Source organism: Schistocerca piceifrons, chromosome 3, assembly GCF_021461385.2.
Source record: "Schistocerca piceifrons isolate TAMUIC-IGC-003096 chromosome 3, iqSchPice1.1, whole genome shotgun sequence".
In the NCBI taxonomy this organism is placed as follows: domain Eukaryota; kingdom Metazoa; phylum Arthropoda; class Insecta; order Orthoptera; family Acrididae; genus Schistocerca; species Schistocerca piceifrons.
In genome coordinates this window covers 106,353,311-106,380,054 of record NC_060140.1, presented here as the reverse complement: position 1 = coordinate 106,380,054, position 26,744 = coordinate 106,353,311, and the positions used below count along the sequence as shown (strand labels likewise).

Here is a 26,744-nt window from a genome sequence, read left to right as displayed (position 1 = left end):
ACTGTGCAGCAAATTTGGGAAACAGTGAGCCTGTATTTCAAGTCGATGTGAGCCTGTATTTCAAGTCGATAAAAATATAAGATATTTCATTAGGCTCACATACTCTTTTATCGTGTTTACTGTTTAATTGTATTTTTTCTTCTAGGATTTGTAACTTGGAGAAGTGTATCATTGTAAACTACGAAGGAGTCTTCCTCTAGTTTTCTTGTTTTAAGTTTTTTTATGCATTTTTTGAGAAGACAGACTACAAATAAAAAAAAGGAACCTTAACACCCCAAGACATAAAAAAATAAGAATATTGACTCAATAAAAATGAAATTGTGTGTTGGATCAGGCAGCAACACCGGGACAGTAGAGGTGTGTGTGTGTGTGTGTGTGTGTGTGTGTGTGTGTGTGTGTGTTTACCATTACGCCTTCCGTTATCTGTGTATTTACTGAGAGAACATGAAACTTCTTTTCCACTCTTGCAGGTCAGAATAACAGTTGTCTGCCCTCTTCTGTACCCTCAACATTGCTGTCAACTCACACTTCATCAGGCAATAGGCAACGAGACTTAAACCTATTCCCTGGGCCACCACTGCCACCAACTCAGCACAGCTACTGCCGTCCATCCGGTCCGACTTTTCCCGGTCTACAAGAATCTGGTGGTGCTAGCTCATCTGCTGCCACACCTCCAAGACCTTGCTTTCTGTCTGTCAGCCAGTTGGTGGAAGGAAGTGGTAGTGGAAAAATTGGGGCGACTCGGAACTCAAGGCGCCGCTCTCGTCGACCTCCGCCACCCTGGGTGTCTGGCTCGTCTGCCCCGGGGAACTTGTATCAGAATGTTTCACACTCCCAGCAGTCACTGGCTCAGCCATCAAGTAACAAAACAGTACAGCAATTATGTGGGCGCCAGCCCAGGCCACGAGTCATTCCGTCTTCATCATCAGAGCTTGTGGACCTGGGCGGCCTCTTGGGTTCGCCGTTGCTCGCTGAAGATCAGCCGCCGACCAGTCAGCGCCCTTCCTCACCGCCGACATCTGTCAACTCTCTGACAAATTTTAACCTCAGTACAATATTTCCTGAGATAGACAAGGTAAGTTGTTTCTTCTTCTTCTTCTTCTTTTTTTTAAAACCACTGACTTAATCCGTGGTACGTGTGTCTCACTTTCTCTTGTTTCATTTCCTGTTAGTTATATTACTTTTTAGTTATACCTCTTTTTTCACTGGTGGAGTGGCGAATTTGTTGATGGGAAGATTTCAGCAAGATTTCAAGTTTTTCCTGGTTGAAATTTTTTTTATATGCAAGAGGTTTTGCTTTGCTAGTGCTTATACCAGGAAGTTTCCCATCATTTATTGGTGATTGAAGGTGACTAAGATTAAAAGGAAGATATAAACAATTCTGTATACTTTTAATTTGATTGAGAAATAAGATTCATTTAAACAACTTTGCGCCACATTTATGTAGAAAATTTTAAATGCAGGATGTTTTAAAAAGAATATATTTATTACAAAGTATTACATTGTCAGAACTATCGATTGGTGCACCACGGCTCATTTATTGAAGGAATGAATACATTGTCTAGTTTATATTCATTGCCACCAAATTTTTGCTTGTCTTCTCTTTGCTTGGTTACTATCACATATTGCAAAAATGGCTACTGTGCAGCAGAAATAATTGTTTGTTCTCAAGTTTGCAATATGTAATTCTGTGAATACAGTACAAAGATTTTTCACTTGAGATACCAAACTGATCCTCTGATTGGATAGAACATTCTCAGATGGTGTCAACAGTTTGTGGACACAGGACGTGTGCATAAAGGAAGGAAGAAGTCCTGACTACCCTCGTGTTTCTAGTGGAAATGTTGCATGAGTTTATACCGCTTTCCAATGTGGTCCTGCAAAATCAACTATCCAACTACCACTCTGAAGACAATTTGATCAAGAAATTGAAATAATAAAACAAACAGCTATTGCAAATGGTTATAAAGCTCCATAGTGGACACCCTAAAACACTCAGTAATGCAAAGCAATCACAAAAATAAAATAACATCTTCCATACAATCCCCTTTCTAGGTAACATTTCGTATCAGATTGCCAATGTCTTCAAACATAAAGGCACCACAGACAACAAGATTGGACGGAAGTAGCCCCACAACATCAGCACATGAAACCCACTTCATCACACAGGTGTCTACTAAATTGAATGTTTGGACTGTGACTGCTTCTTCATAGGCCAGACAGGCAGATCATTTGAGATTAGATTCAAAGGACACATGGCAGCACTAAAAAAGAAAAAATACCACACATCAGCAATAGCTACCCACCTGCATGAAACAAAACACTATGTTAACAACACAGGTATCAGCATCCTACACATCCAACTACAAGACAGAAAACTAGACATCCTTGAAACACTCCAAATATACAAACACCAAACAAAACAACCTGAATCCATCTTAGAAGACAAAAATGACATTATTTATAATAGTATCATCACTGTTTTCAGCAACTGTGTATGTCATTAAAATTGCAAGGCACACACACACACACACACACACACACACACAAACACCCCTTAATATTTACCATAAATATTTAGTTATATTACCATGAAAACTGCCTAGTGTACAAGAGATTGGCCTCATTTACAGATATATCATCACACCAACAGCTTGTACCCCTTGTCAGCTTGGAACTATGTACATCAACTACTGGCACAAATTGTACATCCATCTACATATTTTAAAGCTTTAACCAATGTATTACCCCAACCTTTGGGCAGTTATTACATGTAACAGATTTAATCTTCAGACCCCTTGCTTTGTAAAGTTTGCTCTCATACAATTGCTCTTTCCATCCTCTCTCTCCCTCTCACTTTCTCTCCCTCTCCCTCTGCCTCCAGTCTTTCATATGTATCATGAATCCCAACCAAAAATTGTTATTTGTGTATAATTTTACCACTGTAGCCAATATTATTATTGTACTCAAAGTTTGTAACATTTCACCTGATTGAAGTTTAAGCTATTTTAACTTGTAAAAATCAGACTTTTATATGACCTGAAGTATTTATTCCGACACATGTATTACACCTCCAACTCCTTTAAAATTTATTCTGTAATAATGTTGTTACGATGTATATTCTTTGTACTATTTGATAATGTTTTCTCTTCTGCTATACGATCCTTGCACCCAATAGTTTCCAGAAGCCATATTTGTTTACAGAATATGACAATGTACACGTGATGTGTTACGACAGTGAAAGGAACCTGTGACCACTGGAGACAGTGCCACAAGTTCCTCCAAAAAATTGTAACACAACACACACAAATTTTATACTGTTGTTGTTGTTGTGGTCTTCAGTCCTGAGACTGGTTTGATGCAGCTCTCCATGCTACTCTATCCTGTGCAAGCTTCTTCATCTCCCAGTACCTACTGCAACCTACATCCTTCTGAATCTGCTTAGTGTATTCATCCCTTGGTCTCATTCTATGATTTTTACCCTCCACGCTGCCCTCCAATGCTAAATTTGTGATCCCTTGATGCCTCAGAACATGTCCTACCAACCGGTCCCTTCTTCTCGTCAAGTTGTGCCACAAACTCCTCCCCAATTCTATTCAATACCTCCTCGTTAGTTATGTGATCTACCCATCTAATCTTCAGCATTCTTCTGTAGCACCACATTTCGAAAGCTTCTATTCTCCTCCTGTCCGAACTATTTATCGTCCATGTTTCACTTCCATACATGGCTACACTCCATACAAATACTTTCAGAAACGTCTTCCTGACACTTAAATCTATACTCGATGTTAACAAATTTCTCTTCTTCAGAAACGATTTCCTTGCCATTGTCAGTCTACATTTTATATCCTCTCTACTTCGACCATCATCAGTTATTTTACTCTCTAAATAGCAAAACTCCTTTACTACTTTAAGTGTCTCATTTCCTAATCTAATTCCCTCAGCATCACCCGATTTAATTTGACTACATTCCATTATCCTCATTTTGCTTTTGTTGATGTTCATCTTATATCCTCCTTTCAAGACACTGTCCATTCCGTTCAACTGCTCTTCCAAGTCCTTTGCTGTCTCTGACAGAATTACAATGTCATCGGCGAACCTCAAAGTTTTTACTTCTTCTCCATGAATTTTAATACCTACTCCGAATTTTTCTTTTGTCTTCTTTACTGCTTGCTCAATATACAGATTGAATAACATCGGGGAGAGGGTACAACCCTGTCTCACTCCTTTCCCAACCACTGCTTCCCTTTCATGCCCCTCGACTCTTATAACTGCCATCTGGTTCCTGTACAAATTGTAAATAGCCTTTCGCTCCCTGTATTTTACCCCTGCCACCTTCAGAATTTGAAAGAGAGTATTCCAGTTAACATTGTCAAAAGCTTTCTCTAAGTCTACAAATGCTAGAAACGTAGGTTTGCCTTTTCTTAATCTTTCTTCTAAAATAAGTCGTAAAGTTAGTATTGCCTCACGTGTTCCAACATTTCTTCGGAATCCAAACTGATCTTCCCCGAGGTCCGCTTCTACCAGTTTTTCCATTCGTCTGTAAAGAATTCGCGTTAGTATTTTGCAGCTGTGACTTATTAAACTGATAGTTCGGTAATTTTCACATCTGTCAACACCTGCTTTCTTTGGGATTGGAATTATTATATTCTTTTTGAAGTCTGAGGGTATTTCGCCTGTCTCATACATCTTGATCACCAGATTGTAGAGTTTTGTCAGGACTGGCTCTCCCAAGGCCGTCAGTAGTTCCAATGGAATGTTGTCTACTCCCGGGGCCTTGTTTCGACTTAGGTCTTTCAGTGCTCTGTCAAACTCTTCACACAGTATCATATCTCCCATTTCGTCTTCATCTATATCCTCTTCCATTTCCATAATATTGTCCTCAAGTACATTGCCCTTGTATAAACCCTCTATATACTCCTTCCACCTTTCTGCCTTCCCTTCTTTGCTTAGAACTGGGTTGCCATCTGAGCTCTTGATATTCATACAAGTGGTTCTCTTCTCTCCAAAGGTCTCTTTAATTTTCCTGTAGGCAGTATCTATCTTACCCCTAGTGAGACAAACCTCTACATCCTTACATTTGTCCTCTAGCCATCCCTGCTTAGCTATTTTGCACTTCCTGTTGATCTCATTTTTGAGACGTTTGTATTCCTTTTTGCCTGCTTCATTTACTGCATTTTAATATTTTCTCCTTTCATCAATTAAATTCAATATTTCTTCTGTTACCCAAGGATTTCTATTATCCCTCGTCTTTTTACCTACTTGATCGTCTGCTGCCTTCACTACTTCATCCCTCAGAGCTACCCATTCGTCTTCTACTGTATTTCTTTCCCCCATTCCTGTCAATTGTTCACTTATGCTCTCCCTGAAACTCTCTACAACCTCTGGTTCTTTCAGTTTATCCAGGTCCCATCTCCTTAAATTCCCACCTTTTTGCAGTTTCTTCAGTTTCAATCTGCAGTTCATAACCAATAGATTGTGGTCAGAATCAACATCTGCCCCTGGAAATGTCTTACAATTTATTACTACTTTCAATTTATTACTACTTACAATTTGATACTAACAAGTGTAAATCCACCTGATGATGGACATTTAAACCTTTGAAACGCATCATGGAGATAAATAAACAGTCACTGGTTACAGCAACCTTGTTGTTTCTGTTAACTGTTTCAGTTAAAATCAACGTGATTGGGAGTTACAACAGCCTACCACATCAAGTTGGGTGTTTTGAGATGTCAGTTGGTTATGAAGCTGTAGAAGTTACAGCTGTTACAGGCACTAAATCATGATGGCAATGCAAACATGAGACACTTTCTGATGAGCTTCAGAGTGCTATTGACAATAACAACAGTTTTGCTTTGTGCATTGTGTTCAGTAATTGAAGCTACTTTTCACCGTAGTGGGAAAGTAAACAAATACAATGTTCAAATTTGGGGCCCACAAAATCCACATGTACGAAATTCACCCAAAGTCAGAATGTTTTGTATGAAATCCCAATCTCTTGTTTGTGGCCTTCTTTCTTTGATGGAAACATGGTTAAAGTCCAGCAGTCTACTATGTTACAAAATTGGTTCTTTCTGAGGATAAATGAGGACAATTGATTTTTTCAACAAGGCAAGGCATCCCATCACTGGGGTCGCCAAGTGCATGAATATCTTAATGAAACCCTGCTGAGCCTTGGATTAGTCATCAAACAGCCAGTGACTTAGTAGCATGTATCAGCTGGCCTTTGCGAGCACCAGATTGGACACTTTGTGACATCTAGCTGTGGGGTTTCATTAAGGACGATTGTTATGCACCAAGAATACAACAGAATCTAAAAGAGTTGAAGAACAAGATTTGTACTGCCATAACATCAGTGATGACGGACATGCTTACACAAGTATGGGAGGAGTTCAAGTATTGATGTGATATTATGTGTGTCACTGGTGGAGTATATTGAACATCTGTAATCTAAATTTGACAGATTCATAGATGTGTGCCCCAAATTGCTTAGTTGTATGTCTTACAGTTTAATAAATGTATGTGCTTGAAACACATATATTCTCTGTGGAACATCCTGTATATACTTTGAAATAATATTTGCACTAAGAAAACTCAAACTAGATCTAATGGTATTGTAGCTCGGATACATGTGGTGACTGATTCTAGTTTTGTAACCTAAGACAGTCGATGTTCAGAAAGAGGCACTGTGCCACATTTGCTTTACCGTGGTAAAGACATGATGTCATTTTTAACTATAAAGATGAAGTTTACGATGTCTTTCTAGAAATAATTGGATCAATTTTCTGCGCAACTGCATGGTGTCAATTCACAATTTATTCGTGAGTATGTTAGAAATCCACAGAACTTATGTATTGCAGAATAAGCTACATAAGCAAAAGTTAAATAATATGCTAAATTTATACCCAGAGGGCTGAACTGGCATGACACGAAAGGCTCGAACTGTGTTGGAAAGTACATGACATACATTGTTATAATTTTAATCACAAACTGTGGTTTGTCTTTCTTTTTTGTTATCCATACAGAACACTCATTTTTACTGTACCTGAGATAGCTTCATGATTGGTCCTTTTCTCACTTGGTATTTGTTTTGAGCTTCCAGGTCCGTTGTAGGTGTTGAGGTGGTTTCCCAGTAGTACCATAATATGATGTTTGCTCCCGTTCATAGTCACGACTGTACACTAGAGTGATTAGCCAACTTTACTGTAAGAGTTGAATCTTGCCCCTTGACAGTATTTTACTAACTGCGAACACATACACTATTGAATGTAGGAAAAATTACAAAGTTGTCTATTTTTCATCAGTTGCAAAGATATCATCAACTAAAAAAAGGTACGAGATGGACCATCTAAAATGAAAATAGACAGATAAATAGTCAAGTAGTATGAGCTGGGAAAAGGGATATCCTGTAAGTCTGGTACCAACATGATAGCCATTCTGTAAGCCACCATCTTGGATACAACTCATAATTTTCAAATGGAATTGGTCATGTGACAGATCATATAGAGAATTACAAGAGAGAAACAATGGTACCTTTCTTTTGACTACAGCTTTATTCATTGTCAAGTTATGTCACATTTTGCACATAATAGGGCCGTCTCCTCCTTATTCCATAGCATTTACATTCCAATGCATTCTTCACAATAGCTCTGCAGGCTTTTTGAATGTGTGCCACATGCATCTCCATTTTCTCTCATGTATATGATGATCTGTGTGTGCCTGTTGTTTTTTTAAGTATCTCCACCAGTAAACATCACGATGAAGGCAGAGGAGCTGATGTGAGTAGCGCAGCGAAATAGTGCAGAAACCAGTCATGCAGGGTGTACGTGACTTGTAGTATGGGCACACCCATTTACAGAAATGTGTCCCCAATGGCCGGCCGGTATGGCCGTACAGTTCTATGCGCTTCAGTCTGGAACCACGTGACCGCTACGGTCGCAGGTTTGAATCCTGCCTCGGGCATGGTTGTGTGTGATGTCCTTAGGTTAGTTAGGTTTAAGTAGTTCTAAGTTCTAGGGGACTGATGACCACAGATATTAAGTCCCATAGTGCTCAGAGCCATTTGAACCATTTTGTCCCCAATGGCGGCCGAATGGGCCAGTGCTTATGCTGAGTTCAACCAATGTGGACCTCGCCAGATGCCTTGTGCTGAGAGTTGTTGCAGAGTATTCAGTCATTAGCCATCCATGCCAGTCTGTGCTTAGTTCATCCCTGTGCATATCTCCACATGGTCTTGGACTTCTGTTTTCGTGTAGATTGACTCACACAGCCAAGTTTTGTTTCGTGCAGATACTAAAGTGATGACAAGGACGGGATGTTTGTTTTTTGTTTCCCAATGAACCACCATGGGCCCAGCATTTCTGATGGTGGCTGTAACAGTTGTGGCTACGAAAGGAACATCAGGAATGGATACAGGGGCTGATGAGTTAGAATGTGGATTTGCTTTGCGCCCATTCCCTGCCAGTGATGGGACAGGTGCCTGTTGTGCAGTTTTCTTTCCTGGGCCCACTACTTTTTGCCAGTTTGAATGAGCCTACAGGAAATGGGAGAACTACATGCGCCTATTCTTGCTGCACTGTCACGTAAGGCGTATCATTGATCCAGTGGAAAAGTCCACTTTGTTGTTGTCCAAAAGTGTGGGTTTGTATGAAGTTGTCCAAATGTAGAAGCACTCCACTGAGCATCAGAAACTACCCAATTTGATGGTAATGTATGGAAAATTCTGTTTGAGAATAATGAATTATTTAGGAATAAAGGAGTTGGAATTATTTACGAATAAAGGAGTTGACCTACTGAAAGGCAGAAATGCTGTGTCATCGACAGGTATACAAACAAAAGATAGAGCTTTGATTTGCTACTTTTGGAGTGAAATTCCTTTCTCAAGCTGTAGGAGAAACATGCATGCACACACACACACACACACACACACACACACACACAACACACACACACTCTCTCTCTCACACACACACAGACACACACACATGCACATGCCTCTCTCCCTACATTGTGCTCAGTTGACTGCCACCTCTTTCCTGGCCCACGGTGAGTGTACTGGGGTGGGGGTGCAGGGTGTGGTAGGTTGAGGGATAAAGAGAGGGGCATAATCCGTATCACTTCAGGCGGGGGGTGTTATCTTCATAGTCTCGGATGTTACTGAATTTAGCATATGTTAAAATTCAGGAATAAGTAAGAAAAACGTATTTTTTTGTTTTCTCCAAAAATATTCCTGCCCCAGGATACAGGCCTTCAAAGATGACACTGCGAACAGCATTTTGAAGATGCTAGTTTCGGAAAAAATTTTAAAATGATGTATCTCTGCAACAGTTCTAGATATTTTGTTAGAGTTTTTTTATTTGAAAAAGAATTGCTTTATGATTACAATGGTACCCTCCATTTGGACATATCTGTCATAATTCTTTTACTGTCGCTTTTTAAATTTTTTTATAATTGACAGTTTTTTTTTTTTTAAATGCCGATCCAGAAAAGTTAGATTTTTTTCTGTTGATTAATAGCATGTATTATTATATTCTCTGTAAATGAGAGCTTCCACTTTTAAGTTGGACTGGTTTTATTTTAAAAAATCTTTTTTTTTTCTTTCAAGGGTAATGTATGTCTTCACTGAAGTTATGTCCGCCCCGGTAGCTGAGTGGTCAGCGTGACAGACTGTTAATCCTAAGGGCCCGGGTTCGATTCCCGGCTGGGTCGGAAATTTTCTCCGCTCAGGGACTGGGTGTTGTGTTGTCCTAATCATCATCATTTCATCACCATCGACACGCAGGTCGCCGAAGTGGCGTCAAATCGAAAGACCTGCACCAGGCGAACGGTCTACCCGATGGGAGGCCCTAGCCACACGACATTTCCATTTTTACTGAAGTTATTTCTTACTAAATCCTTTGTTACAATGTTTATTTCTATTGTCTTTGTTGCAGTTATTAATTATCACTTTCTTTATTGCAATTATTTCTTTTCCCTACCATTGTTGCAAATATTTCTTACACTTTGTTGTGGTTTCTTCTCAGTTTCTTTGTCGTGGTTGTTCATTGCAGGTTTCTGTATTGTAGTTTTTCAGTGCTAATTTGTTTACTGAAGAGGCTTCTAAGAAATCTGAGACATCCATTGAGTTCTGTGTTTTCGTGAGGAGTTTGCCAGTTGACACAGTTGCAGTGTGTTTTGTGAAAAGGACTGTTTGAAATGTTTGTGACTGGGGCCACAGGAGAGTGAAGTGTGCTGGCTATTTGCATGTCCCTAAAAGAGTGATATATAAGACAACAAAAAAACAGACTTTGTTCAGGCTGGGAATAAGTGTTATCATTTGAAGTCTGTTTCAAAGTGAAGCTGTTCCCAGTGACGACTTTTTGTGTTCTAAATGTTTTGACAGAATAACAACAATGATAGTATGTGAACTAGGTGAAGCCTCCCCTGGTACAGATGATACAGATTTTGCATCAATAGAGGAAGAATTAAATACCCTGAATCAGTCAAATACAGAGGTACGAGTTAGTCGTGTCAAGAAGCGGTGGTCAGTGAAGTCGAGTCATAAGCTTTATGCATCAAGAAAGCGCAAAGAAATTACTAAAGCTAGGGATGAATACACTACAGCAAAACTGACCATACTCTTCAAAGTAGAAATTCCATCTTCAGAACAATATGAACCAAAGCACTGTTGCACCTCTTGGCAGGAATTTTTCACAAATATCAATTCAGCTGTTAAATATTGTGCATCCTACAGTGTAAAAGTGCAAGTTTTAACTATTATTCCAGAGAAATTTTCAAAGAAAACAATTTTGTACTATGTTCCATCAATATCAAAGTACATGGTAGACAAATCAAGAAATGTGAGGTCTGTAAAAAGAGTCTTTGGAAGACCAGATCCCTATTACGGTCATCCTGTAGAAGCAGCTCAAGTTCAAATAGTGCCCTTCATTTTATCTGGAAGAAAAATGGGACGGTCCTTGCCAGAGTGACAACAAAAAAGACACTCTAACTGTAACAGTTGAAAGTCAAAAAGCTGTGAAAGTGAAGAGTTATATGACTCGCAGTATTAAAGAAACTTTGAAATTTATAAGAGCAACTACACAACTTCACATGTTGGAAGATCAAAATTTTATGCACTACGACCTAAGTGGGTAGTTCCACACACCACCTAGAGATGACTGTTTATGTGTGTACTGTGCGAATTTTGAACTTTTTGTGGTAACTTCGAAGAACTTACTAGAGCACATGACATTTGACACTTTGGTTGTGCATGTGAAGTCATTAGTAGTCTGTGACATAAAACGAGAAACTTGTTTGTTTTGAGAATGTGGGGACTGCCCTGGAAAAGGAGGACTGTCTTTACAGACACCTGGCCTTGAAGACGTAGCAGATAACTCTGCAGAAATTATGTGTGTGACATGGGAGGAAAATAAACTAATTAAGAAAACTGTTACCTTTACAGTTTCATTGATGAACTTGGTAAATGCTCAGTGAAAGCAGCAATACACCAGCATCTGAAGAAATTGCAGCAACAACATTTTCAAGAAGTGAAAGTGTGTGTACAGACTGAATAACTATGTTTAGTGCTGCAATGTGATTTCGCAGAGAACTGGTCTGTAATTCTCCCACAAGAAGTACAAGGGTATCATTGGAGTAATGACCAGGTTTCAATTTTTACAGGAGCGACATATTTTCAAGACAAGACCACAAGTGTTGCAGTTATAAGTGATGACACAGGATATGGCTCAGCACATGCTTTGCTAGCAATGCACAAAATTCTTCAACTGCAAACAGTGGCAAAGATGATCATCATTATTTCTGATGATGCACCTAGTCATTTTAAAAAACATTACTGATGTGTTGGCAGAAGAGCCAACACCGTGTTGCTAGAGGAGGCCGAAATGCACGCGTTTAATCTCATGCAGACTGGCGTGAGGTCTGGAACAAGGTAAAGTAATTAAAGTACGTAGTTGCTTGAATACTTAACTTTAATCCATAATTGGAGAACATCGCTCTTGATGATACATAATTACAATCTCAATATAAACTGGTAATGGCGCCTTGCTAGGTCGTAGCAAATGACGTGGCTGAAGGCTATGCTAACTATCGTCTCGGCAAATGAGAGCGTATTTGTCAGTGATCCATCTCTGGCAAAGTCTGCTGTAGAACTGGGCCGAGTGCTAGGACGTCTCTCTAGACCTGCCGTGTGGCGGCGCGCGGTCTGCAATCACTGACAGTGGCGACATGCGGGTCCGACGTATACTAATGGACCGTGGCCAATTTAAAGGCTACCACCTAGCAAGTGTGGTGTCTGGCGGTGACACCACAATTACCAGCTGTTTGAATTGAGTAAGTCGCTTGTGCCAACTGAGTGGGTATACAGTGCTACTGGTCACAGGAAGGGGCCTTGTGATGGTGTAGGAGGCTTGCTGAAGCACCATGCTACAAAACATAATCTATCCAGACCAAATACAGCTGCAATTCAGAATGCTGAGGATTTTACGAGAGTCGTGAAATCTTACACATCCACAGCCCTCATTCTTTTGTCCACAGAGTTAATCGAAGAATTCCATGAGCAGAAAAAAGAAGAATGGTCTAAACAAACTACTCCTGTGAAAGGAATTCAGAAGACACATTTTTGGACTCAAAGTGGTGTGTGAACTTACATTGCACAAACTTTAAAGAGCAAGAAAGAAGACATTCTGTTTGTTCGGCCAACACCTCAGAAACAGCAGGATAATATTCAGATTCAGATCCTGAGAAGCGGGATGTTTGTGGCATATGTGTATGACTGTGACTGGTGGATTGCAGAGATTATAGGCACCATTTATGAGTTAAATGAAATTGTAGTGAACTTTATGCTACCACATGGACCACCTGCTGGATATAGATTTCCAGCTGAAGGTCAGCAACAATGCCGTCAGTGCTTACTTCGTGTTCACAATGTTTTGAAGATTGTAAGTGCTCCAGTGTCTATTGGTTCAACAAGAAGGCATCACTCTGTATCAAAGGAAGATACTGAAGCAGTGGGACACATTTTTAGTTCATTGACTGACTAATTTCAGTACAAAACCGAGTGCACAGAAGTTGTTTAAATTGGAACCATTTAAAACTAAAATTATGTTAAATAAGGCTAGGTTTTGATTTTTATGATTTTTTTTAAATTTTATTTTTTATTTTTAATCGCCTGTTATGTGATAATGTAATAAAACAGGTTTTATGTATGGCAGAAATTTCAATTATTTATAAAACCTGTTGAGCCTACAAGTGGAAGCTCTCCTTTTCAGGGAATGTAGAGCTATATGGTACTAATCAACAAAAAAAAAAAAATCAAAATTTTGTGGACTGGCATTTTTGGAAAAAAAAAAATCCATAAAGTATAAAAAAAGTTCAGAAGATTAAACTCAAAGAACTTCGACAGATAAGTCCACATCGAGGATTTCTTTGTAATCAAAAAGCAATTATCTTTCAATTTAAAAAAGCCAACAAAATAATTAAAACTGTTCCAGAGATATAGCATTTTAAAAATTTTTCCCAAAGTCGCATCTTTAAAATGGTATGTGCAGTGTCATCTTTGTAGGGCTGTATCTTGGAGCAGAAATGTTTTTAGAGAAAACAAAAAAATATGTGTTCCTTACTAAGTCCCGCATTTTAACATATGCTAAATTCAATAACATCCAAGACTATGAAGATAAGATTTTTTCCTAGCCTGCCTGGATTGATATGGACTATGCCGAGGGAGAAGATATGGAGCGGGAGGTGGGGGCTGGGGGGGGGGGGGGGGGGAGTGTCTAGCAGCTATGGGAAAGTGGGGAGCCATCTGTGAGCTAGCTAGGGATGCAGGTAGAGGAGGCAGGTGGCACACAACAGCTTGCGATTTCACAGACTAAGTGCATGAGACAACAGCACTCAACTAGCTGATAGAAATTGGGCAGGGGTACTGGGACAGGGAATGGTACACACACACAGGGGGGTGGAGGGGACAGCGAGTTACCTTAGGTTTAGGCCCGGGAGGTTACAGGAGTGAAGGATGTGCTGTAAGGATAACTCCCAGTAGCGCAGCTCCGAAAAGCTAATGGTGGTTGGAAGGATCCAGATGGCATGGGTTGTGAAGCAGCCATTGAAATCTCGCATGTTGTGCTCTGCTGCATGTTGTGCCACTGCCTGGGCCATCTTGTTTTTGGCGACAGTTTGGTGGTGACCATTCATTCTGGTTGACAGCTGGTTGGTTGTCGTACCAATGTAAAATGCTGTGCAATGGTTGCAGCAGAGCTGGTATGTAACATAGTTAATTTCACAGGTGGCCTGGCCTCTGATGGGGTGGGATGAGCCTGAGACAGTACTGAAGTAGGAGGTGCTGGGTGGATGGATAGGACAGGTCTTACATCTGGGTCTTCCGCAAGGTTATGATCCCTGTGGCAGGGGATTGGAGGTGGGAGTGGCATAGGGATGGACTAGAATGTTGTGGAGTTTGGCTGGGTGACGGAACACACTTTGGGAGGGGATGGAAGTATCTGGATAGGATGTCCCTCATCTCAGGTCATGATGATAGATAATCAAAGCCCTGATGAAGGACGTGGTTCAGTCGTCACAGTCCTGTGTGTGTTGGGTGATTAGGGGGCACTTCTTGGGATGAATGTGAGGATCAGGTGTGTGTGAGGATATGTCATGGGAGATCTGTTTGTGTATTAGGTTGGGGGGGGGGGGGGGCGGTGTTGACTGTCTGCGAATTCCTTTGTGAGGCCTTTAACAAACTGGGCGAGGGACCTCTCATCGCTGCAAGTGCATCTGCATATTTTGTTGTGAGTGCTAGTGATATTTGTGGCTACCACATTGTGATTAAGCAAGAAATGAAGTACAAGAATTTTTGGCAAACACACTCAAGCATCTGCAGTTCGACATACAGTTTGCATAGAGATTACTGCTGGTTGCCGAAGAGAAGTTTTAATTTGCAAGTTTCTCCACTAGCTTTTGAGCGTAATATCTTTATTTTCTACTTTATATGCTTCATACTGCCATCTTGGACAGCAGCAGTCAGTTGTTGTTGCATGATGGCCTCATCAACTGAAAACAAATTAACAATGTGAGTGGACATTTATAATTTGGATTTGCAGTCTTAATATACAATTTTTAATTTTTGACGCTATAAACAATTAGAAATATAATTTTTTATTAAAAGGACTGATTTACTTTGCTTGCAGTTATTTTACATTCTGTCCAGTACTATTTTATTTTGTTTCCACTAAGTAAATGACCATACCATCTTTGCAGATTTCATTGAGATTCATGCTGTTGCTTCATGAATTTTATGGATTACAGCAGCAGCAACAGCAGCAGTCAGCAGCAGGATACCCAAAGTCTACGACTATGGTGCCTGACACTCAGCAACGAGAATTTCCACATCCGCCATCAACATTTGGCAATGTTGTGATGTCACCTGCTCAAATATGTCGAATGCAATGGCCTTAATCTCATGTTCCCTAAAGACTGCGGGTCTGAGGAATAAGCTGTGTGATCTGAATTGCTGCTTGTGAGCAGGTAAGTGGCTTACGGGAAGTTTTCGCAAGGACTGAAGACTTTTAAGTGTAAGTGCTTTGACTTTATTCAGATTTGTTTCTTTGAATATACAATAGAACAAATTTTTTTTGTTTGCATTCTGTAAATGGAATTATCATGTGGAGGAATTAGGAAGTAAAACACATTTAGCTTCTGCTCATTTACAAACACACACACACACACACACACACACACACACACACACACACACACACACACAGAGGTCCTAAGTCCCGAGTGTGGCCAGTTCCCGAATTGTCCAACCGTTTTGCGCTTTGGCCGGGAGATGTGGCCAAGATCAGATTACTCGCAACGTAACAGCGTATATGCTACTTTGGCTGGTCATTTCACACAATGGCAGGAAATCTCTAGCCAAAGTTCAATGTGATGGTGCAACAATGTGCGCTAGGCAGACCGTCTTTGGCTTTCAGTATTGAGTGTGTGGTTTTCGGTATTAAGTGTGCTGTGCACATGGTAGCTGCTGCTTCTCAGAGAACACCCTGCCTTTGAGACTGCGACAAATAAGTTTCATTGTGAATACTGTGGTGACTCCTGGTATTTATATTCTATTATACTAAACTACAGGGATGGTTCCTTTGAAAGGGCATGGCCGATTGCCTTCCCCATCCTTCCCTAACCCGAGCTTGCGCTCCGTCTCTAATGACGTCGTTGTCGACGGGACGTTAAAACAACACTAACCTAACCACTAACTAAACTACACTACACAGTAGAGCCCTGTTTATCCAACCTGGACTGGCCATTGCCTGGTCAGATAGGCAGGAAAGACAAGTGACATGGAAAGTGATAAAATAAATTAATTTTACCATTTTTTACTGCTTCCTTTTTCTCTGCTGACCATTTCTTGTTAAATGGAAGGTCGGATGACCGGGATCCATCTATGTTTGTATTTGTGACATTTACATGCTTTCTGATATTTTCCTCTAAATGTGGTAAATCAGCAACTGATCATAATTATTTGGCCTGTAGGCGTATCCCATGAAACAGTACATCGATTGCAGTTATTTGTATTATTCTTCTGTTGGCTGTCCTATGGCTACTTCAGATGGAAGTAATCAGCAGGGTGAATTTGCTATACATGTAAATGCAAAACCAACATTTGATGTGAAAAGCAAGGTCTGTCACTTTTGAATACTCTGCTTCAATAAAAAGCAAAAATGTCACCAAAGAAGTCTTTACACTGTGTCTCTGCTTATGCAAGGCTTGTCAGACTAAGTTGTCTAATCTCCAGAAAAGCTTAGTTTCCAAAACTCTGATATTTAAACAATCAAGATCAAGGCAGGCAGATGTGATAGACCTGCAAAGTAACCCTGACAATGAGTACAAATTTATATTCAGTTACCAGTATCAGTGAACCATGTTTATATTATTGCAGTCCCTGAAAGGAAAATAACAGAAGAAGCTGTGTACCAGCTACTCGAGATCTTCGCCGCTGTAGGTTCTCCAAGTGCGTATCAGTCAGATAACAAGAAAGAATTTTCGAACTAAGCTATAAATGAACTAAAGAACATGTAACCCGAACTGAGACTAGTACACTGAGAATCAAACAATGGAAAATCCAGGACGGAATGTAACAATATTAGAGAAGGAAAGTTGCTACTCACCATATAAGGAGATGCTGAGTTGCAGATAGGCACAACAAAAAGATTCTCACAATTATAGCTTTCGACCATTAAGGCCTTTGTCAACAACACACACACACACACACACACACACACACATACACAACTGCAGTCTCAGAAAACTGAAACCACACTGGGTTGGGTTGTTTGGGGGAAGAGACCAAACAGCAAGGTCATCGGTCTCATCGGATTAGGGAAGGACAGGGAAGGAAGTCGGCTTTGCCCTTTCAGAGGAACCATCCCGGCATTTGCCTGGAGCGATTTAGGGAAATCACAGAAAACCTAAATCAGGATGGCTGGACGCAGGATTGAACCGTTGTCCTCCCAAATGCGAGTCCAGTGTGATAACCACTGCGCCACCTCGCTCACTTGGTAAACCGCACTGGTTTCAGCTGCCTGAGACTGCAGTCGTGTGTGCGAGTTGTGGGTTGCATGTGTGTGTGTGTGTGTGTGTGTGTGTGTGTGTGTGTGTGTGTGTGTGTGTGTGTGTTGTGTCTATTGTTGACTAAGACCTTAATGGCCAAAAGCTATAATTGTGAGAATCTTTTTGTTGAGCCTATCTGAGACTTAGCATGCGACTCAGCATCTCCGCTACATGGTGAGTAGCAGCTTTCGTTCTCTAATATTAATTCACAGAAAATCTAGATTTAGCCAAAGCCATGGTTCCAAGAAAATCAGGAACCAGAATGTTCAGAATGTGATGACGACATGGATGCAGACAAAGGAATCAACACATTTCACTGAGTGTCTCCAATTTATTCAGTTGGTGAAAAACTGTTCTTTTCATCAGGGCATTCCACAGTTGCCATATGAGGGCATGTTTGGCTGCAAAGCAAAAGTGAGTCAGTACGACAAATCTACCCAGAGAAGTTGTGGATAACATAATGACACAAAGACCTTGAGAATGTTGAACAAGAATTGGAGGTTGCTATAAATGCAAGACTGCCCCCATAATTGAAGCTGCTGCCATGACAATGGAACCATCAAAATCGGCAGACCAATTGTCTGACAATAATAGTGGAGAAGTATTGTGTGTGGTCTGTCGAAACTGGGTGTAGCGCAGTTCATTGTTGTGTATCCTGCAGCAACAGTGTCCGTGCAATTTGTGGATAAGTAACAAAGCGGGTGAAGAGTATGGAGAGAAAAGTACTTGCTGACTATTTCAAAACAAACAAGATATCAGGAAAAAGAAGTCAGGAGCTCATTCCAGTTTGCAAACACAAGGTGCAAAACTGATTAAAAATTAAGATGCAAAATTCCCACCATCCTGGAGACATTGTTCACACTCATACAGCAGATGTTGACAGACATGGTGATCCCAGAAGTGTACTTGCTGTTGTCATGAATGTTGGGGTTGCTTTCTACAAGCTAGGAACAAAGAATGGTGTTCCAAAGCGACTGTATTGTGGAAGTGTTTTTTCCAGCCTGCATGAGAAACTGTCCATGCTGGAATCCACAGTTACAGAAGGAAAATCGTACAAACCGTCTCTTATTCACAATCACTAACTGGCACTCTAAACAATTGTGCTAGTAAGTGTGTAACAAATTGTTGCAAATGTAGAAATCAGAAACTGTTGAACAATTCCAGTGTCATAAAAGTTTATCTTCATTGTAGTAAATAAGATTGATAAAATTAATGGATAATTTAAAGTTTTAACAGTGTGCAATTGCAGATGTCATGTAAGTTCATATTGTTGTGTAAGTAATGACAGATTGTAATAAGTGAGACTGATAAAATGAATAGCTTGGTAAAAGGTTTGAAATTATGCAGCCTTACAGCCTCCTCAGATTGGCTCAGTTCTTTTCTTTCAACTTTGGCTGATTGGTCTATGCCATTTCGTGAATTGACTGACCCAATCCTGAAATCGAGAAAAGATTGGACATTGGCCAGTCAATTTACAGTGACACTGGCCACTTCCTGACTTTGCTGGACACTTCCAATTTGACTGATTTCGCAGTTTGACCATCTCTCTCTCTCTCTCTCTCTCTCTCTCTCTCTCTCTCTCTCTCTCTCTCACACACACACACACACACACACACACACACACACACACACACACACATTATACTGAAGTGTTCTGTAGAGGTCATTTAAAAACGTACCCTATTCTGATAGAAAATAGTGCTGGTTGAAACTAGGAAAAACCCTATAAACATATTTCCCAAAAGAAATAGTTGTAGAGATGTGGGCTATTTTACTTGTTATAGAACATATTCAAAGAAGGGCAGCGTGAATAGTCTCAGGTTTGTTTGACTCTTGGGAGAACGTGCTGAAAAACCGACTTGGTAGACAGTCGAAGATAGGTGCCAACTGTACTGTGAAAGCCTACTTACAAAGTTTTGAGAACTGGAACTGAGTGAAGAATTTAAAAATATACTTCATTGGCTCCATATTGCTCCCATAGGGACTGCGAAAAGAAGATTTAGACTAATAGACTAATTATGGTACACACAGAGGCACCTAAGCAGTCACCCTTCCCACACCCTTCTGTGATTGGCATGGGAAGCAGATGTTGTGAATGGTTGTTACTCACTAGTGCGTGCTGTCTACCTGTTGATATTTATTGCTCATTTATTGTTGGTGGGTTGTCTTTTGAACTTAGTCCTCTGACTTAATGCAGTTGTCAGACACAGCTCTTAACTATCTCCTGCATGAGCCATTCTGTAATATTGCTCTGATGTTGAACAGTATTAGTGATTCTGCAGAGTGTGAACAATGTAAACATTGAAGTTGAGTCGAATTATTCTGTGCGAGAAATGACAGGTGTGGTACTTTGCTACTTAGTCAGTGGCCTTAATTGGGAGGTATGTGTTGTGTACTTCAAGTGACATCCTTGACACATGTTGTGTAGGTTGTTGCAGGGTCTTGCAGACACAGGGTAAATCACAGCAAGGTCGAGAGATAGTGGTAGACTTTACAGAGTTCGCATGCCAGATATCAGGGTATGCGGTGTGAAGGGTGTAATAAGTGATGGTCGTTAAAAAAAATGTGCAAAGAATTGAAGCTGATGAAGGCATAAACCATACTCTTGAATGTTCAGTTCTGCCCGAGCATTTAGTTTATTCACATTACTTACCTGTGTGCGAGCTCTCGGAACACAAGACCATCTTGCTAGATTATAGTCCTTCCAGTTGTTTCTAAAACAGTTCATAACTTGGATTTTAGGTGCCATTTGTGGTGGGATTCACACAAAGTGGGGTAATAAATTACCGCAGTAACTGTGAGTGAGCAGATGCGAATCCTCAAATGGTTGTGGAAGTAAGGGTGAGAGACACACAGGGCTATATGTTTTTCAGACAAATGAGCAGGGGCTGTTTATCACAGATTTCTAAGCGAGACATTACTCACACTAAGTAGAAGGTTATCCTTGCAGACAGACAGTGAACATGATTTATGTATGGTAGGGATCCACCTCATTTTATATGTCTCAAATGACAGTATCTAACACAGATGTTTCATGAACAATGGATTGCTGAAGGAGATCCAGTAACGTTAACTACCTTTTCATTTGAGCTTGATCTCTTAGACTTCTTGCTGTGGCCCTCAGGGGCTCAGCATTTGTTTGCTGAATACGGGCTTGGCGACCCCGGGGTTCCTGAGCTGGGGACTGGTAAGCACTGCCAGTCTCCTGTCACTGTAAGCTCTGGGCACGCTTCAGCAACCACTGTGTGGCACGATGCTGGAATGTTGTGTGTCTCAGAGAATGGGGGACCATGAGGACACGATAAACCTATATAAAAAAAAAAAAAAAAAAAAACCTCAGTCTCAAGGTATGCTGCATGCTGAGGAGATGCGTTGCCATTGAGATGGAACAGTTATTAACAGGTGACCTCTGGAGACCCTGCCGCACCTCAGTTATACACGGCTCACTCAGGCACATGGGGCTCTGTCTGAGTAGACCCTTACTTCCCTAGCTGCTCATGGGATCGAAATGGATCCTCCGAAATCTTCCTTTCCTCCTCCCAGCGGAAAGGGTGGGCCGCTGGAAGGTTCTAACACCCAGTCTATCAAGAGGGCTAGTGTAGTCAGTCCCCCTGATTCTGGAGCTTCTCTGACAAGTTCGGTCTCTAAGTAACGGACCGCATGTTGGTCCTCAGAATATGTTTCTCATAGTGAAGCAGAAACAGAAGGGGGTAATTTTGAGAAGGTTTCGCTCTTTTATATACAAAAGGGTTTGGAGGGGATCTGTGGCTCCTTAAAACCGGTGAAGTGAAGTGCTTGTGCAGTGGGACCATGCTAGTGGAAACTTCCAATTCCCAGCAAGCAGCTAACCTCCAAACTGCTAAATGCCTTGGGGAATATCCCATAGACACTGAACTGCACAGCACCTTGAATTATAGCAAAGGTGTTGTGACATGCTGGGATCAAGTTGATGTTCCCAAGGAGGAATTGCAATGTGAGTGGGCTCTAGAAGGTGTGGTTGACGTGCAACATATCATGAAGAGGATCCATGGCAATCTTATCAAATTTGACTCCTTTATCCTGACCTTCAGTAGCACGAAAATTCCTGAGCATGTTAAGGCTGGCTTCCTTCGCGTTATTGTGAGGCCTTATTTCCCAACCCCAATGTGTTGTTTTAAATGCCAGCATTTTGGGCATACAACCACCTTAGGGTGTAAAGGCGAAGCAACTTGTGGCAACTGCAGTAAGGCTGCTCATGAAGGAGTTGGTTGCTCGTCTCCAGCCAAATGTAGCAATTTCTCTGGAAACCACCGTGTTTGGAGGAGGGACTACTGTATCTTTTAGAGGAATGCAAAGTCCAGGAAATAAAAACAACCAAGCGTATCCCTTATGGTGAGGCCAAAAAGATCAAGTCCATGCAGCCTTCCACATTTGCTACATCTTTTGCGTCAGTGGTTCAGAATCCTACTCCAAAAGCAGATCCCTCTACAAGACGGAGGTGGCGAGTGTTGGCACTAACACTTGCAGATCTCAGTGAACTTGCAAGGCAGCAAGGGTTTCAGAGCCTGTAGCCTCTACTCGAACGGCAGACAAAGGTACAGTGGCCAACTTGAGCCTGCCCCTGGTGCCTCCAACAGCTGAGGCTGTTCAGAAACCCAGCACGGCCGTTACCACTCCCACATCGGCTCCACCAAACCGCAAAAAGCTCCTATAAAGCAGCATCAGCAGGTAAAATCACATGGTAAACAGTCTGACCGTGTTTAAGTAATTTTATCTGATGCTTCGTCTGACTCTTCCCCAGAGTTGATGGAGTGTGAGGTATGTGTGGGGCAATCATCTCGCCCCACGACTACCCCTCCACCTGCCGCAGTCTCCCCACCCTGTCGGAAAGACGGGATGAAGGTGCTACCTGTCATAGATGACTCCAATACTTCATTGGAACTTGCAGGGATTCGGGACACATGTGAAGGAACTTCGTCTACTATCTCAGGGTAGACCACTGAGTCTGTGTCTCCAGGAGACTTATTTCCATCCATCATATGCCCCTGAGCTACGAGGCTGTGCACTCCACAAAAAGGACAACCTGCGTGGAGAGAGAGCTAGAGGGGGCATGGATATTTTTGCCAGGACGGACTACCACTCCTCGCCTCTCTCACTTACGGCTTTACAAGCTGTTGCTGTATCCGTGCGTGTGTGTCATCCATTGACAATATGTTCCCTTTACTTGCCCCCACATGATGCACTTGATGAAGAGGCCCTCATCGACCTTATTACACAGCTCCCCCACCTGTTCATCATATGTGGTGATTTTAATGCACACATTGTGCATTGGGGCTCTGCAATTATCCATCCCAGGGGTAGAGCAATTAAGAGGCTTCTCCTGTCATCCCGTGCATACTTGCTAAATGCGGGACAGAGCACTCACTCCTGCACAGCAACTGGGTTGTTCTCTGCCATTGATCTCTCGCTTTGCTCTCCAGCTCTTCCCCACAGTGCTCAATAGGAAGTGGTCAATGACTTGCTCAGAAGTGATCACTTCCCGAAGGACACTTTATAGCCAGTTGGCCCAGTTCGAACACTGTGTGAATGTCGAGGTGTGGGTGGATCATATTACCAAAATGGTCCACCACACTGCTGCAGCATCCATTCCACAGTCCATGGGCCAACAGAAGAGGCAACCAGTCCCTTGGTGGAGTGCCGAATGCTGCTTTTCAGTCAGGACCAGGCGTGCGGCTCTGTGTAGGTTCCAGTGTCAGCCAACTGCCAAGAATCTTACAGCCTTTCAGATGGCGAGGGAAACGTGTTGCCGAATTATTCAAGAGAGCAAGAAGAGGTCATGGCAACAGTTCCTGGACACCATTCACCATTAATTGGTCCACCAAAAGTTCCATTGTGTGGGAGACCATCGGGCGAATTTGTGCGAGAGGAGGGAGGTGCCCCATGGCTGCTGTAATGAATAACGGCACTCTCCACATGGATCTTTAAGACATTTCCAAGATTATGGCAGTGTATTTTGCCACAGTTACTGCAACAGCCAGTCAGGATCCCGGTTTCCAGTGCCATGGAGCAGTTGCTGAGAGGTGTAGTTGGGACTTCCAGTCCACCTCTAATGAAGTTTACAACTGCCCATTCTCCATGTGAGAGCTGGATTCTGCATTGTCTGCAGCTCATGACACATTCCGTGGTCATGACAGGATCCATTACAGTATGCTACGGCACCTCACAACGCACAACAAAGAAATCCTCCTTGCAGTTTTTAATGCCATTTGGGCGTCAGGTCGCTTTCCTGACTTGTGGGGTGAGGCTGTTTTAATTCCTTTTTTAAAACCTGGGAAAGACCTCACATGCCCAAGTAGTTACCATAGTGTTGCCCTCACTAATTGCATGGGAAAGACCTTGGAGCGGATGGTTAACCACTGCCTTGTCTGGGTCTTAGAATCCTGGCAACTCCTTAGTTGCTTTCAGTGGGGGTTCAGGAGGTTTTGTTCCACCTTTGATAACCTTGCTCTCCTGGAGGCAGCTATATAACACCACCTTTGATAACCTTGCTCTCCTTGAGGCAGCTATATAACAAGCTTTCCTATGCAGGCATTGCCTTCTAGGTGTATTTTTTGACATTAAGAAGGCCTACCTACTTGGGGGCATCTCATCCTGGAGCAGCTTCACAACTGGGGTTTTCATGGTTGTCTTCCCATTTTTATGAAGTTCTTCCTCTCTCCACGATATTTTAGGTACCGAGTCGGTGATGTCCTGTCTGATCACTTTGAGCAGGAGAACGGTGTCCCTCAAGGTAACGTTTTAAGTGTGGCTGACTTTGCCATAGCTATTAATAGCATTACGTCCATTGTGAAAAGTCCTGTCCTTCGTTTTTTATTTATGGATGATTTCTCTGTGTTTTGCTCTTCTTCAAGCATCACACGTCAGTTGCAACTCACTCTTAGATGTTTGAATTAATGGGCGCAGAAGAGTGGTTTTAAGTTTTCCACCGAGATGTGCGTGTGTGTTCTTTTTCAGCAATCTCGTTCGATTTTAATCTTCCCTGAGTTGAGGATGAGGGACACTGTCCTTAATTTTAAAGACACAGTGAGATTTCCGGGGCTCATTTTTGACTCTTAAGCTTACGTAGTGTAGTTACCATATCATAGAGACCTGAATCAACTATCAATTAGACCGAGCGAGGTGGCGCAGTGGTTAGACACTGGACTCGCATTCTGGAGGACGACGGTTCAATCCCACGTCCTGCCATGCTGATTTAGGTTTTCCGTGATTTCCCTAAATCACTCCAGGTAAATGCCAGGATGGTCCCTCTGAAAGGGCACGGCCGACTTCCTTCCCCATCCTTCCCTAATCCGATGAGACCGATGACCACGCTGTCTCGCTGTCTGGTCTCCTTCCCCAAACAACCAAACCAAACCAACTATCAATTAAGGCTTTAAGTATTTTAAAATGTCTTAGCCACAGTACAAGGGGAGCAGACAGGACTTGTCTGCTCCAGTTTTACGGGGTATTTGTGCAATCTCGGCTCATTTATGGGTGCACGGTGTATGGGTCTTTAAAGATGTTGATCTGATGCACCATGTAGGTATTCGGCTGGCCACTGGGGCATTCAGAATAAGCCCCATACCAAGCCTGTGTGCAGAGGCTGGTGAACCGCCACATCATATGAGGCAACAGCTACTTATGGTGCGCCAGGCGTATAAAACTATGTCCACACCATACACACCTGCATGCCAGACAGTTGCTCAGCTTCCACTGGCACAGCTTTTTCATAACCAGCAACGAGCAAGGAGGCCCTATGGGATTCATGCACTGGATTGCCTTTTCGAGATGGATATGGTTGGTCTTAATGTTTTATGTCGTGGTTGGAGCAGGTTTCCACCTTGGCCCCTCCAAAGACCCAGACTTATTTTAGATTTGAATAATTTTAAGAAAGATATTACACGTTACATTCCACTCTCTGTTTTTTAACATTTTAGATATGCATCACAGTTTCACAGTAATTTACGCTGATAGCTCCAAACAAGGGAATTCCCGTAGCTGTTCTGCAGTGTTTCCTGATCATGTCACCAGGATTCGCCTGCCTGACGAATATGCCATTTTTGCAGTGGAGCTCCATGCAATCTTGAAGGCACTAGAGCAGACATATCATATTCGGGGTAATCAGTTTCTCATCTGCTCTGATTCCCTTAGTGCCTTACAACCATTGCAGAATCTGTACCGAGCTGAGGAGTTGGTACATCTGATGTATGACCAAATGTACTTGGTTCAACGGGGGAGGGGGGAGAGGGATGAGCAGGTGTCATTCTGTTGGGTGCCAGGTCATGTCGGAATATGGGGCAATGAACAGGCTGATCGGGCTGCCAAGGAGGCCTGCAGAGAAGAGGATGTGACACAGAGTCGTATTCCCTTGCAGGCTGTCGTTTCTGCACTCCACAGGAAGTGCAAGCAGTTGTGGGAGGAAGAATGAATGGCGGTGACAGCCAATTAGCTGCGGTTGGTGAAGTCAACAACTCAGCCGTGGCGTTCCTCCTGCTGGTTGCTCAGGCGGGATGAGGTGACCCTCGTGCGTCTTCGGATTGGGCACTGTCATCTCACACATAGCTTTCTATTATGGCGGGAGAATCCCCTGTTTTTTGATGCTTGTGGTGTGCACATCTCTGTCCCCCACATTTTAATGGAGTTCATTTTATACTGTGATGCAAGGGCAGAAGCAAAAATTGGTGGGTATCTGTGCCCTCTATTTTACCTGATGATGAGACGAGTGTAACTAGGGTTTTAAAGTTTTCCAATGTGTCTGGACTCTGGCCTAAACTTTTAGGCTGGAGGTTTTAGTGTATTGCAGAGTGGCTGGCTCCTCCCTTTTTTCCTTGCAGTCGTCCAGCCACATCCATATTGTTTTAGCTCCTTCTATCACTTTCTTCCTGTGCCATCCATGTTTTACTACTGACGCAATGCTTCATCCCATGTTCCGATGTGGGTATGTACATAGTTTTCCGACCTTTGCTACCTGTGTTTTATGTTCTGTTTTATCTGTATGAGAGTGAGTAACAAGTACATTGAACACCTCCTGTAGTCTCAGCGGACAGAGGTCTTTCATAGGAAAGAGTGGCCCATATCGCAAGAAGTATTTGTTTCTGGACATAGTATTTAGTAACGAGAATTGA

The 26,744-nt window shown here is 42.0% G+C and overlaps 1 protein-coding gene across 1 annotated transcript in view; it reads left to right on the top strand.

Annotated features, from left to right (window-relative positions):
* The window catches only part of LOC124788428 (mucin-5AC-like), a 78,327-nt gene that overhangs the window by 18,995 nt on the left and 32,588 nt on the right, over positions 1 to 26,744 (top strand). Inside the window, exons 3-4 of the mRNA XM_047255698.1 lie at positions 471 to 1,075; positions 15,301 to 15,519. Of these exons, the coding sequence (XP_047111654.1) occupies positions 471 to 1,075; positions 15,301 to 15,450 (755 nt within the window). The 3' untranslated portion in view covers positions 15,451 to 15,519. The remainder of the gene's footprint in view (positions 1 to 470; positions 1,076 to 15,300; positions 15,520 to 26,744) is intronic.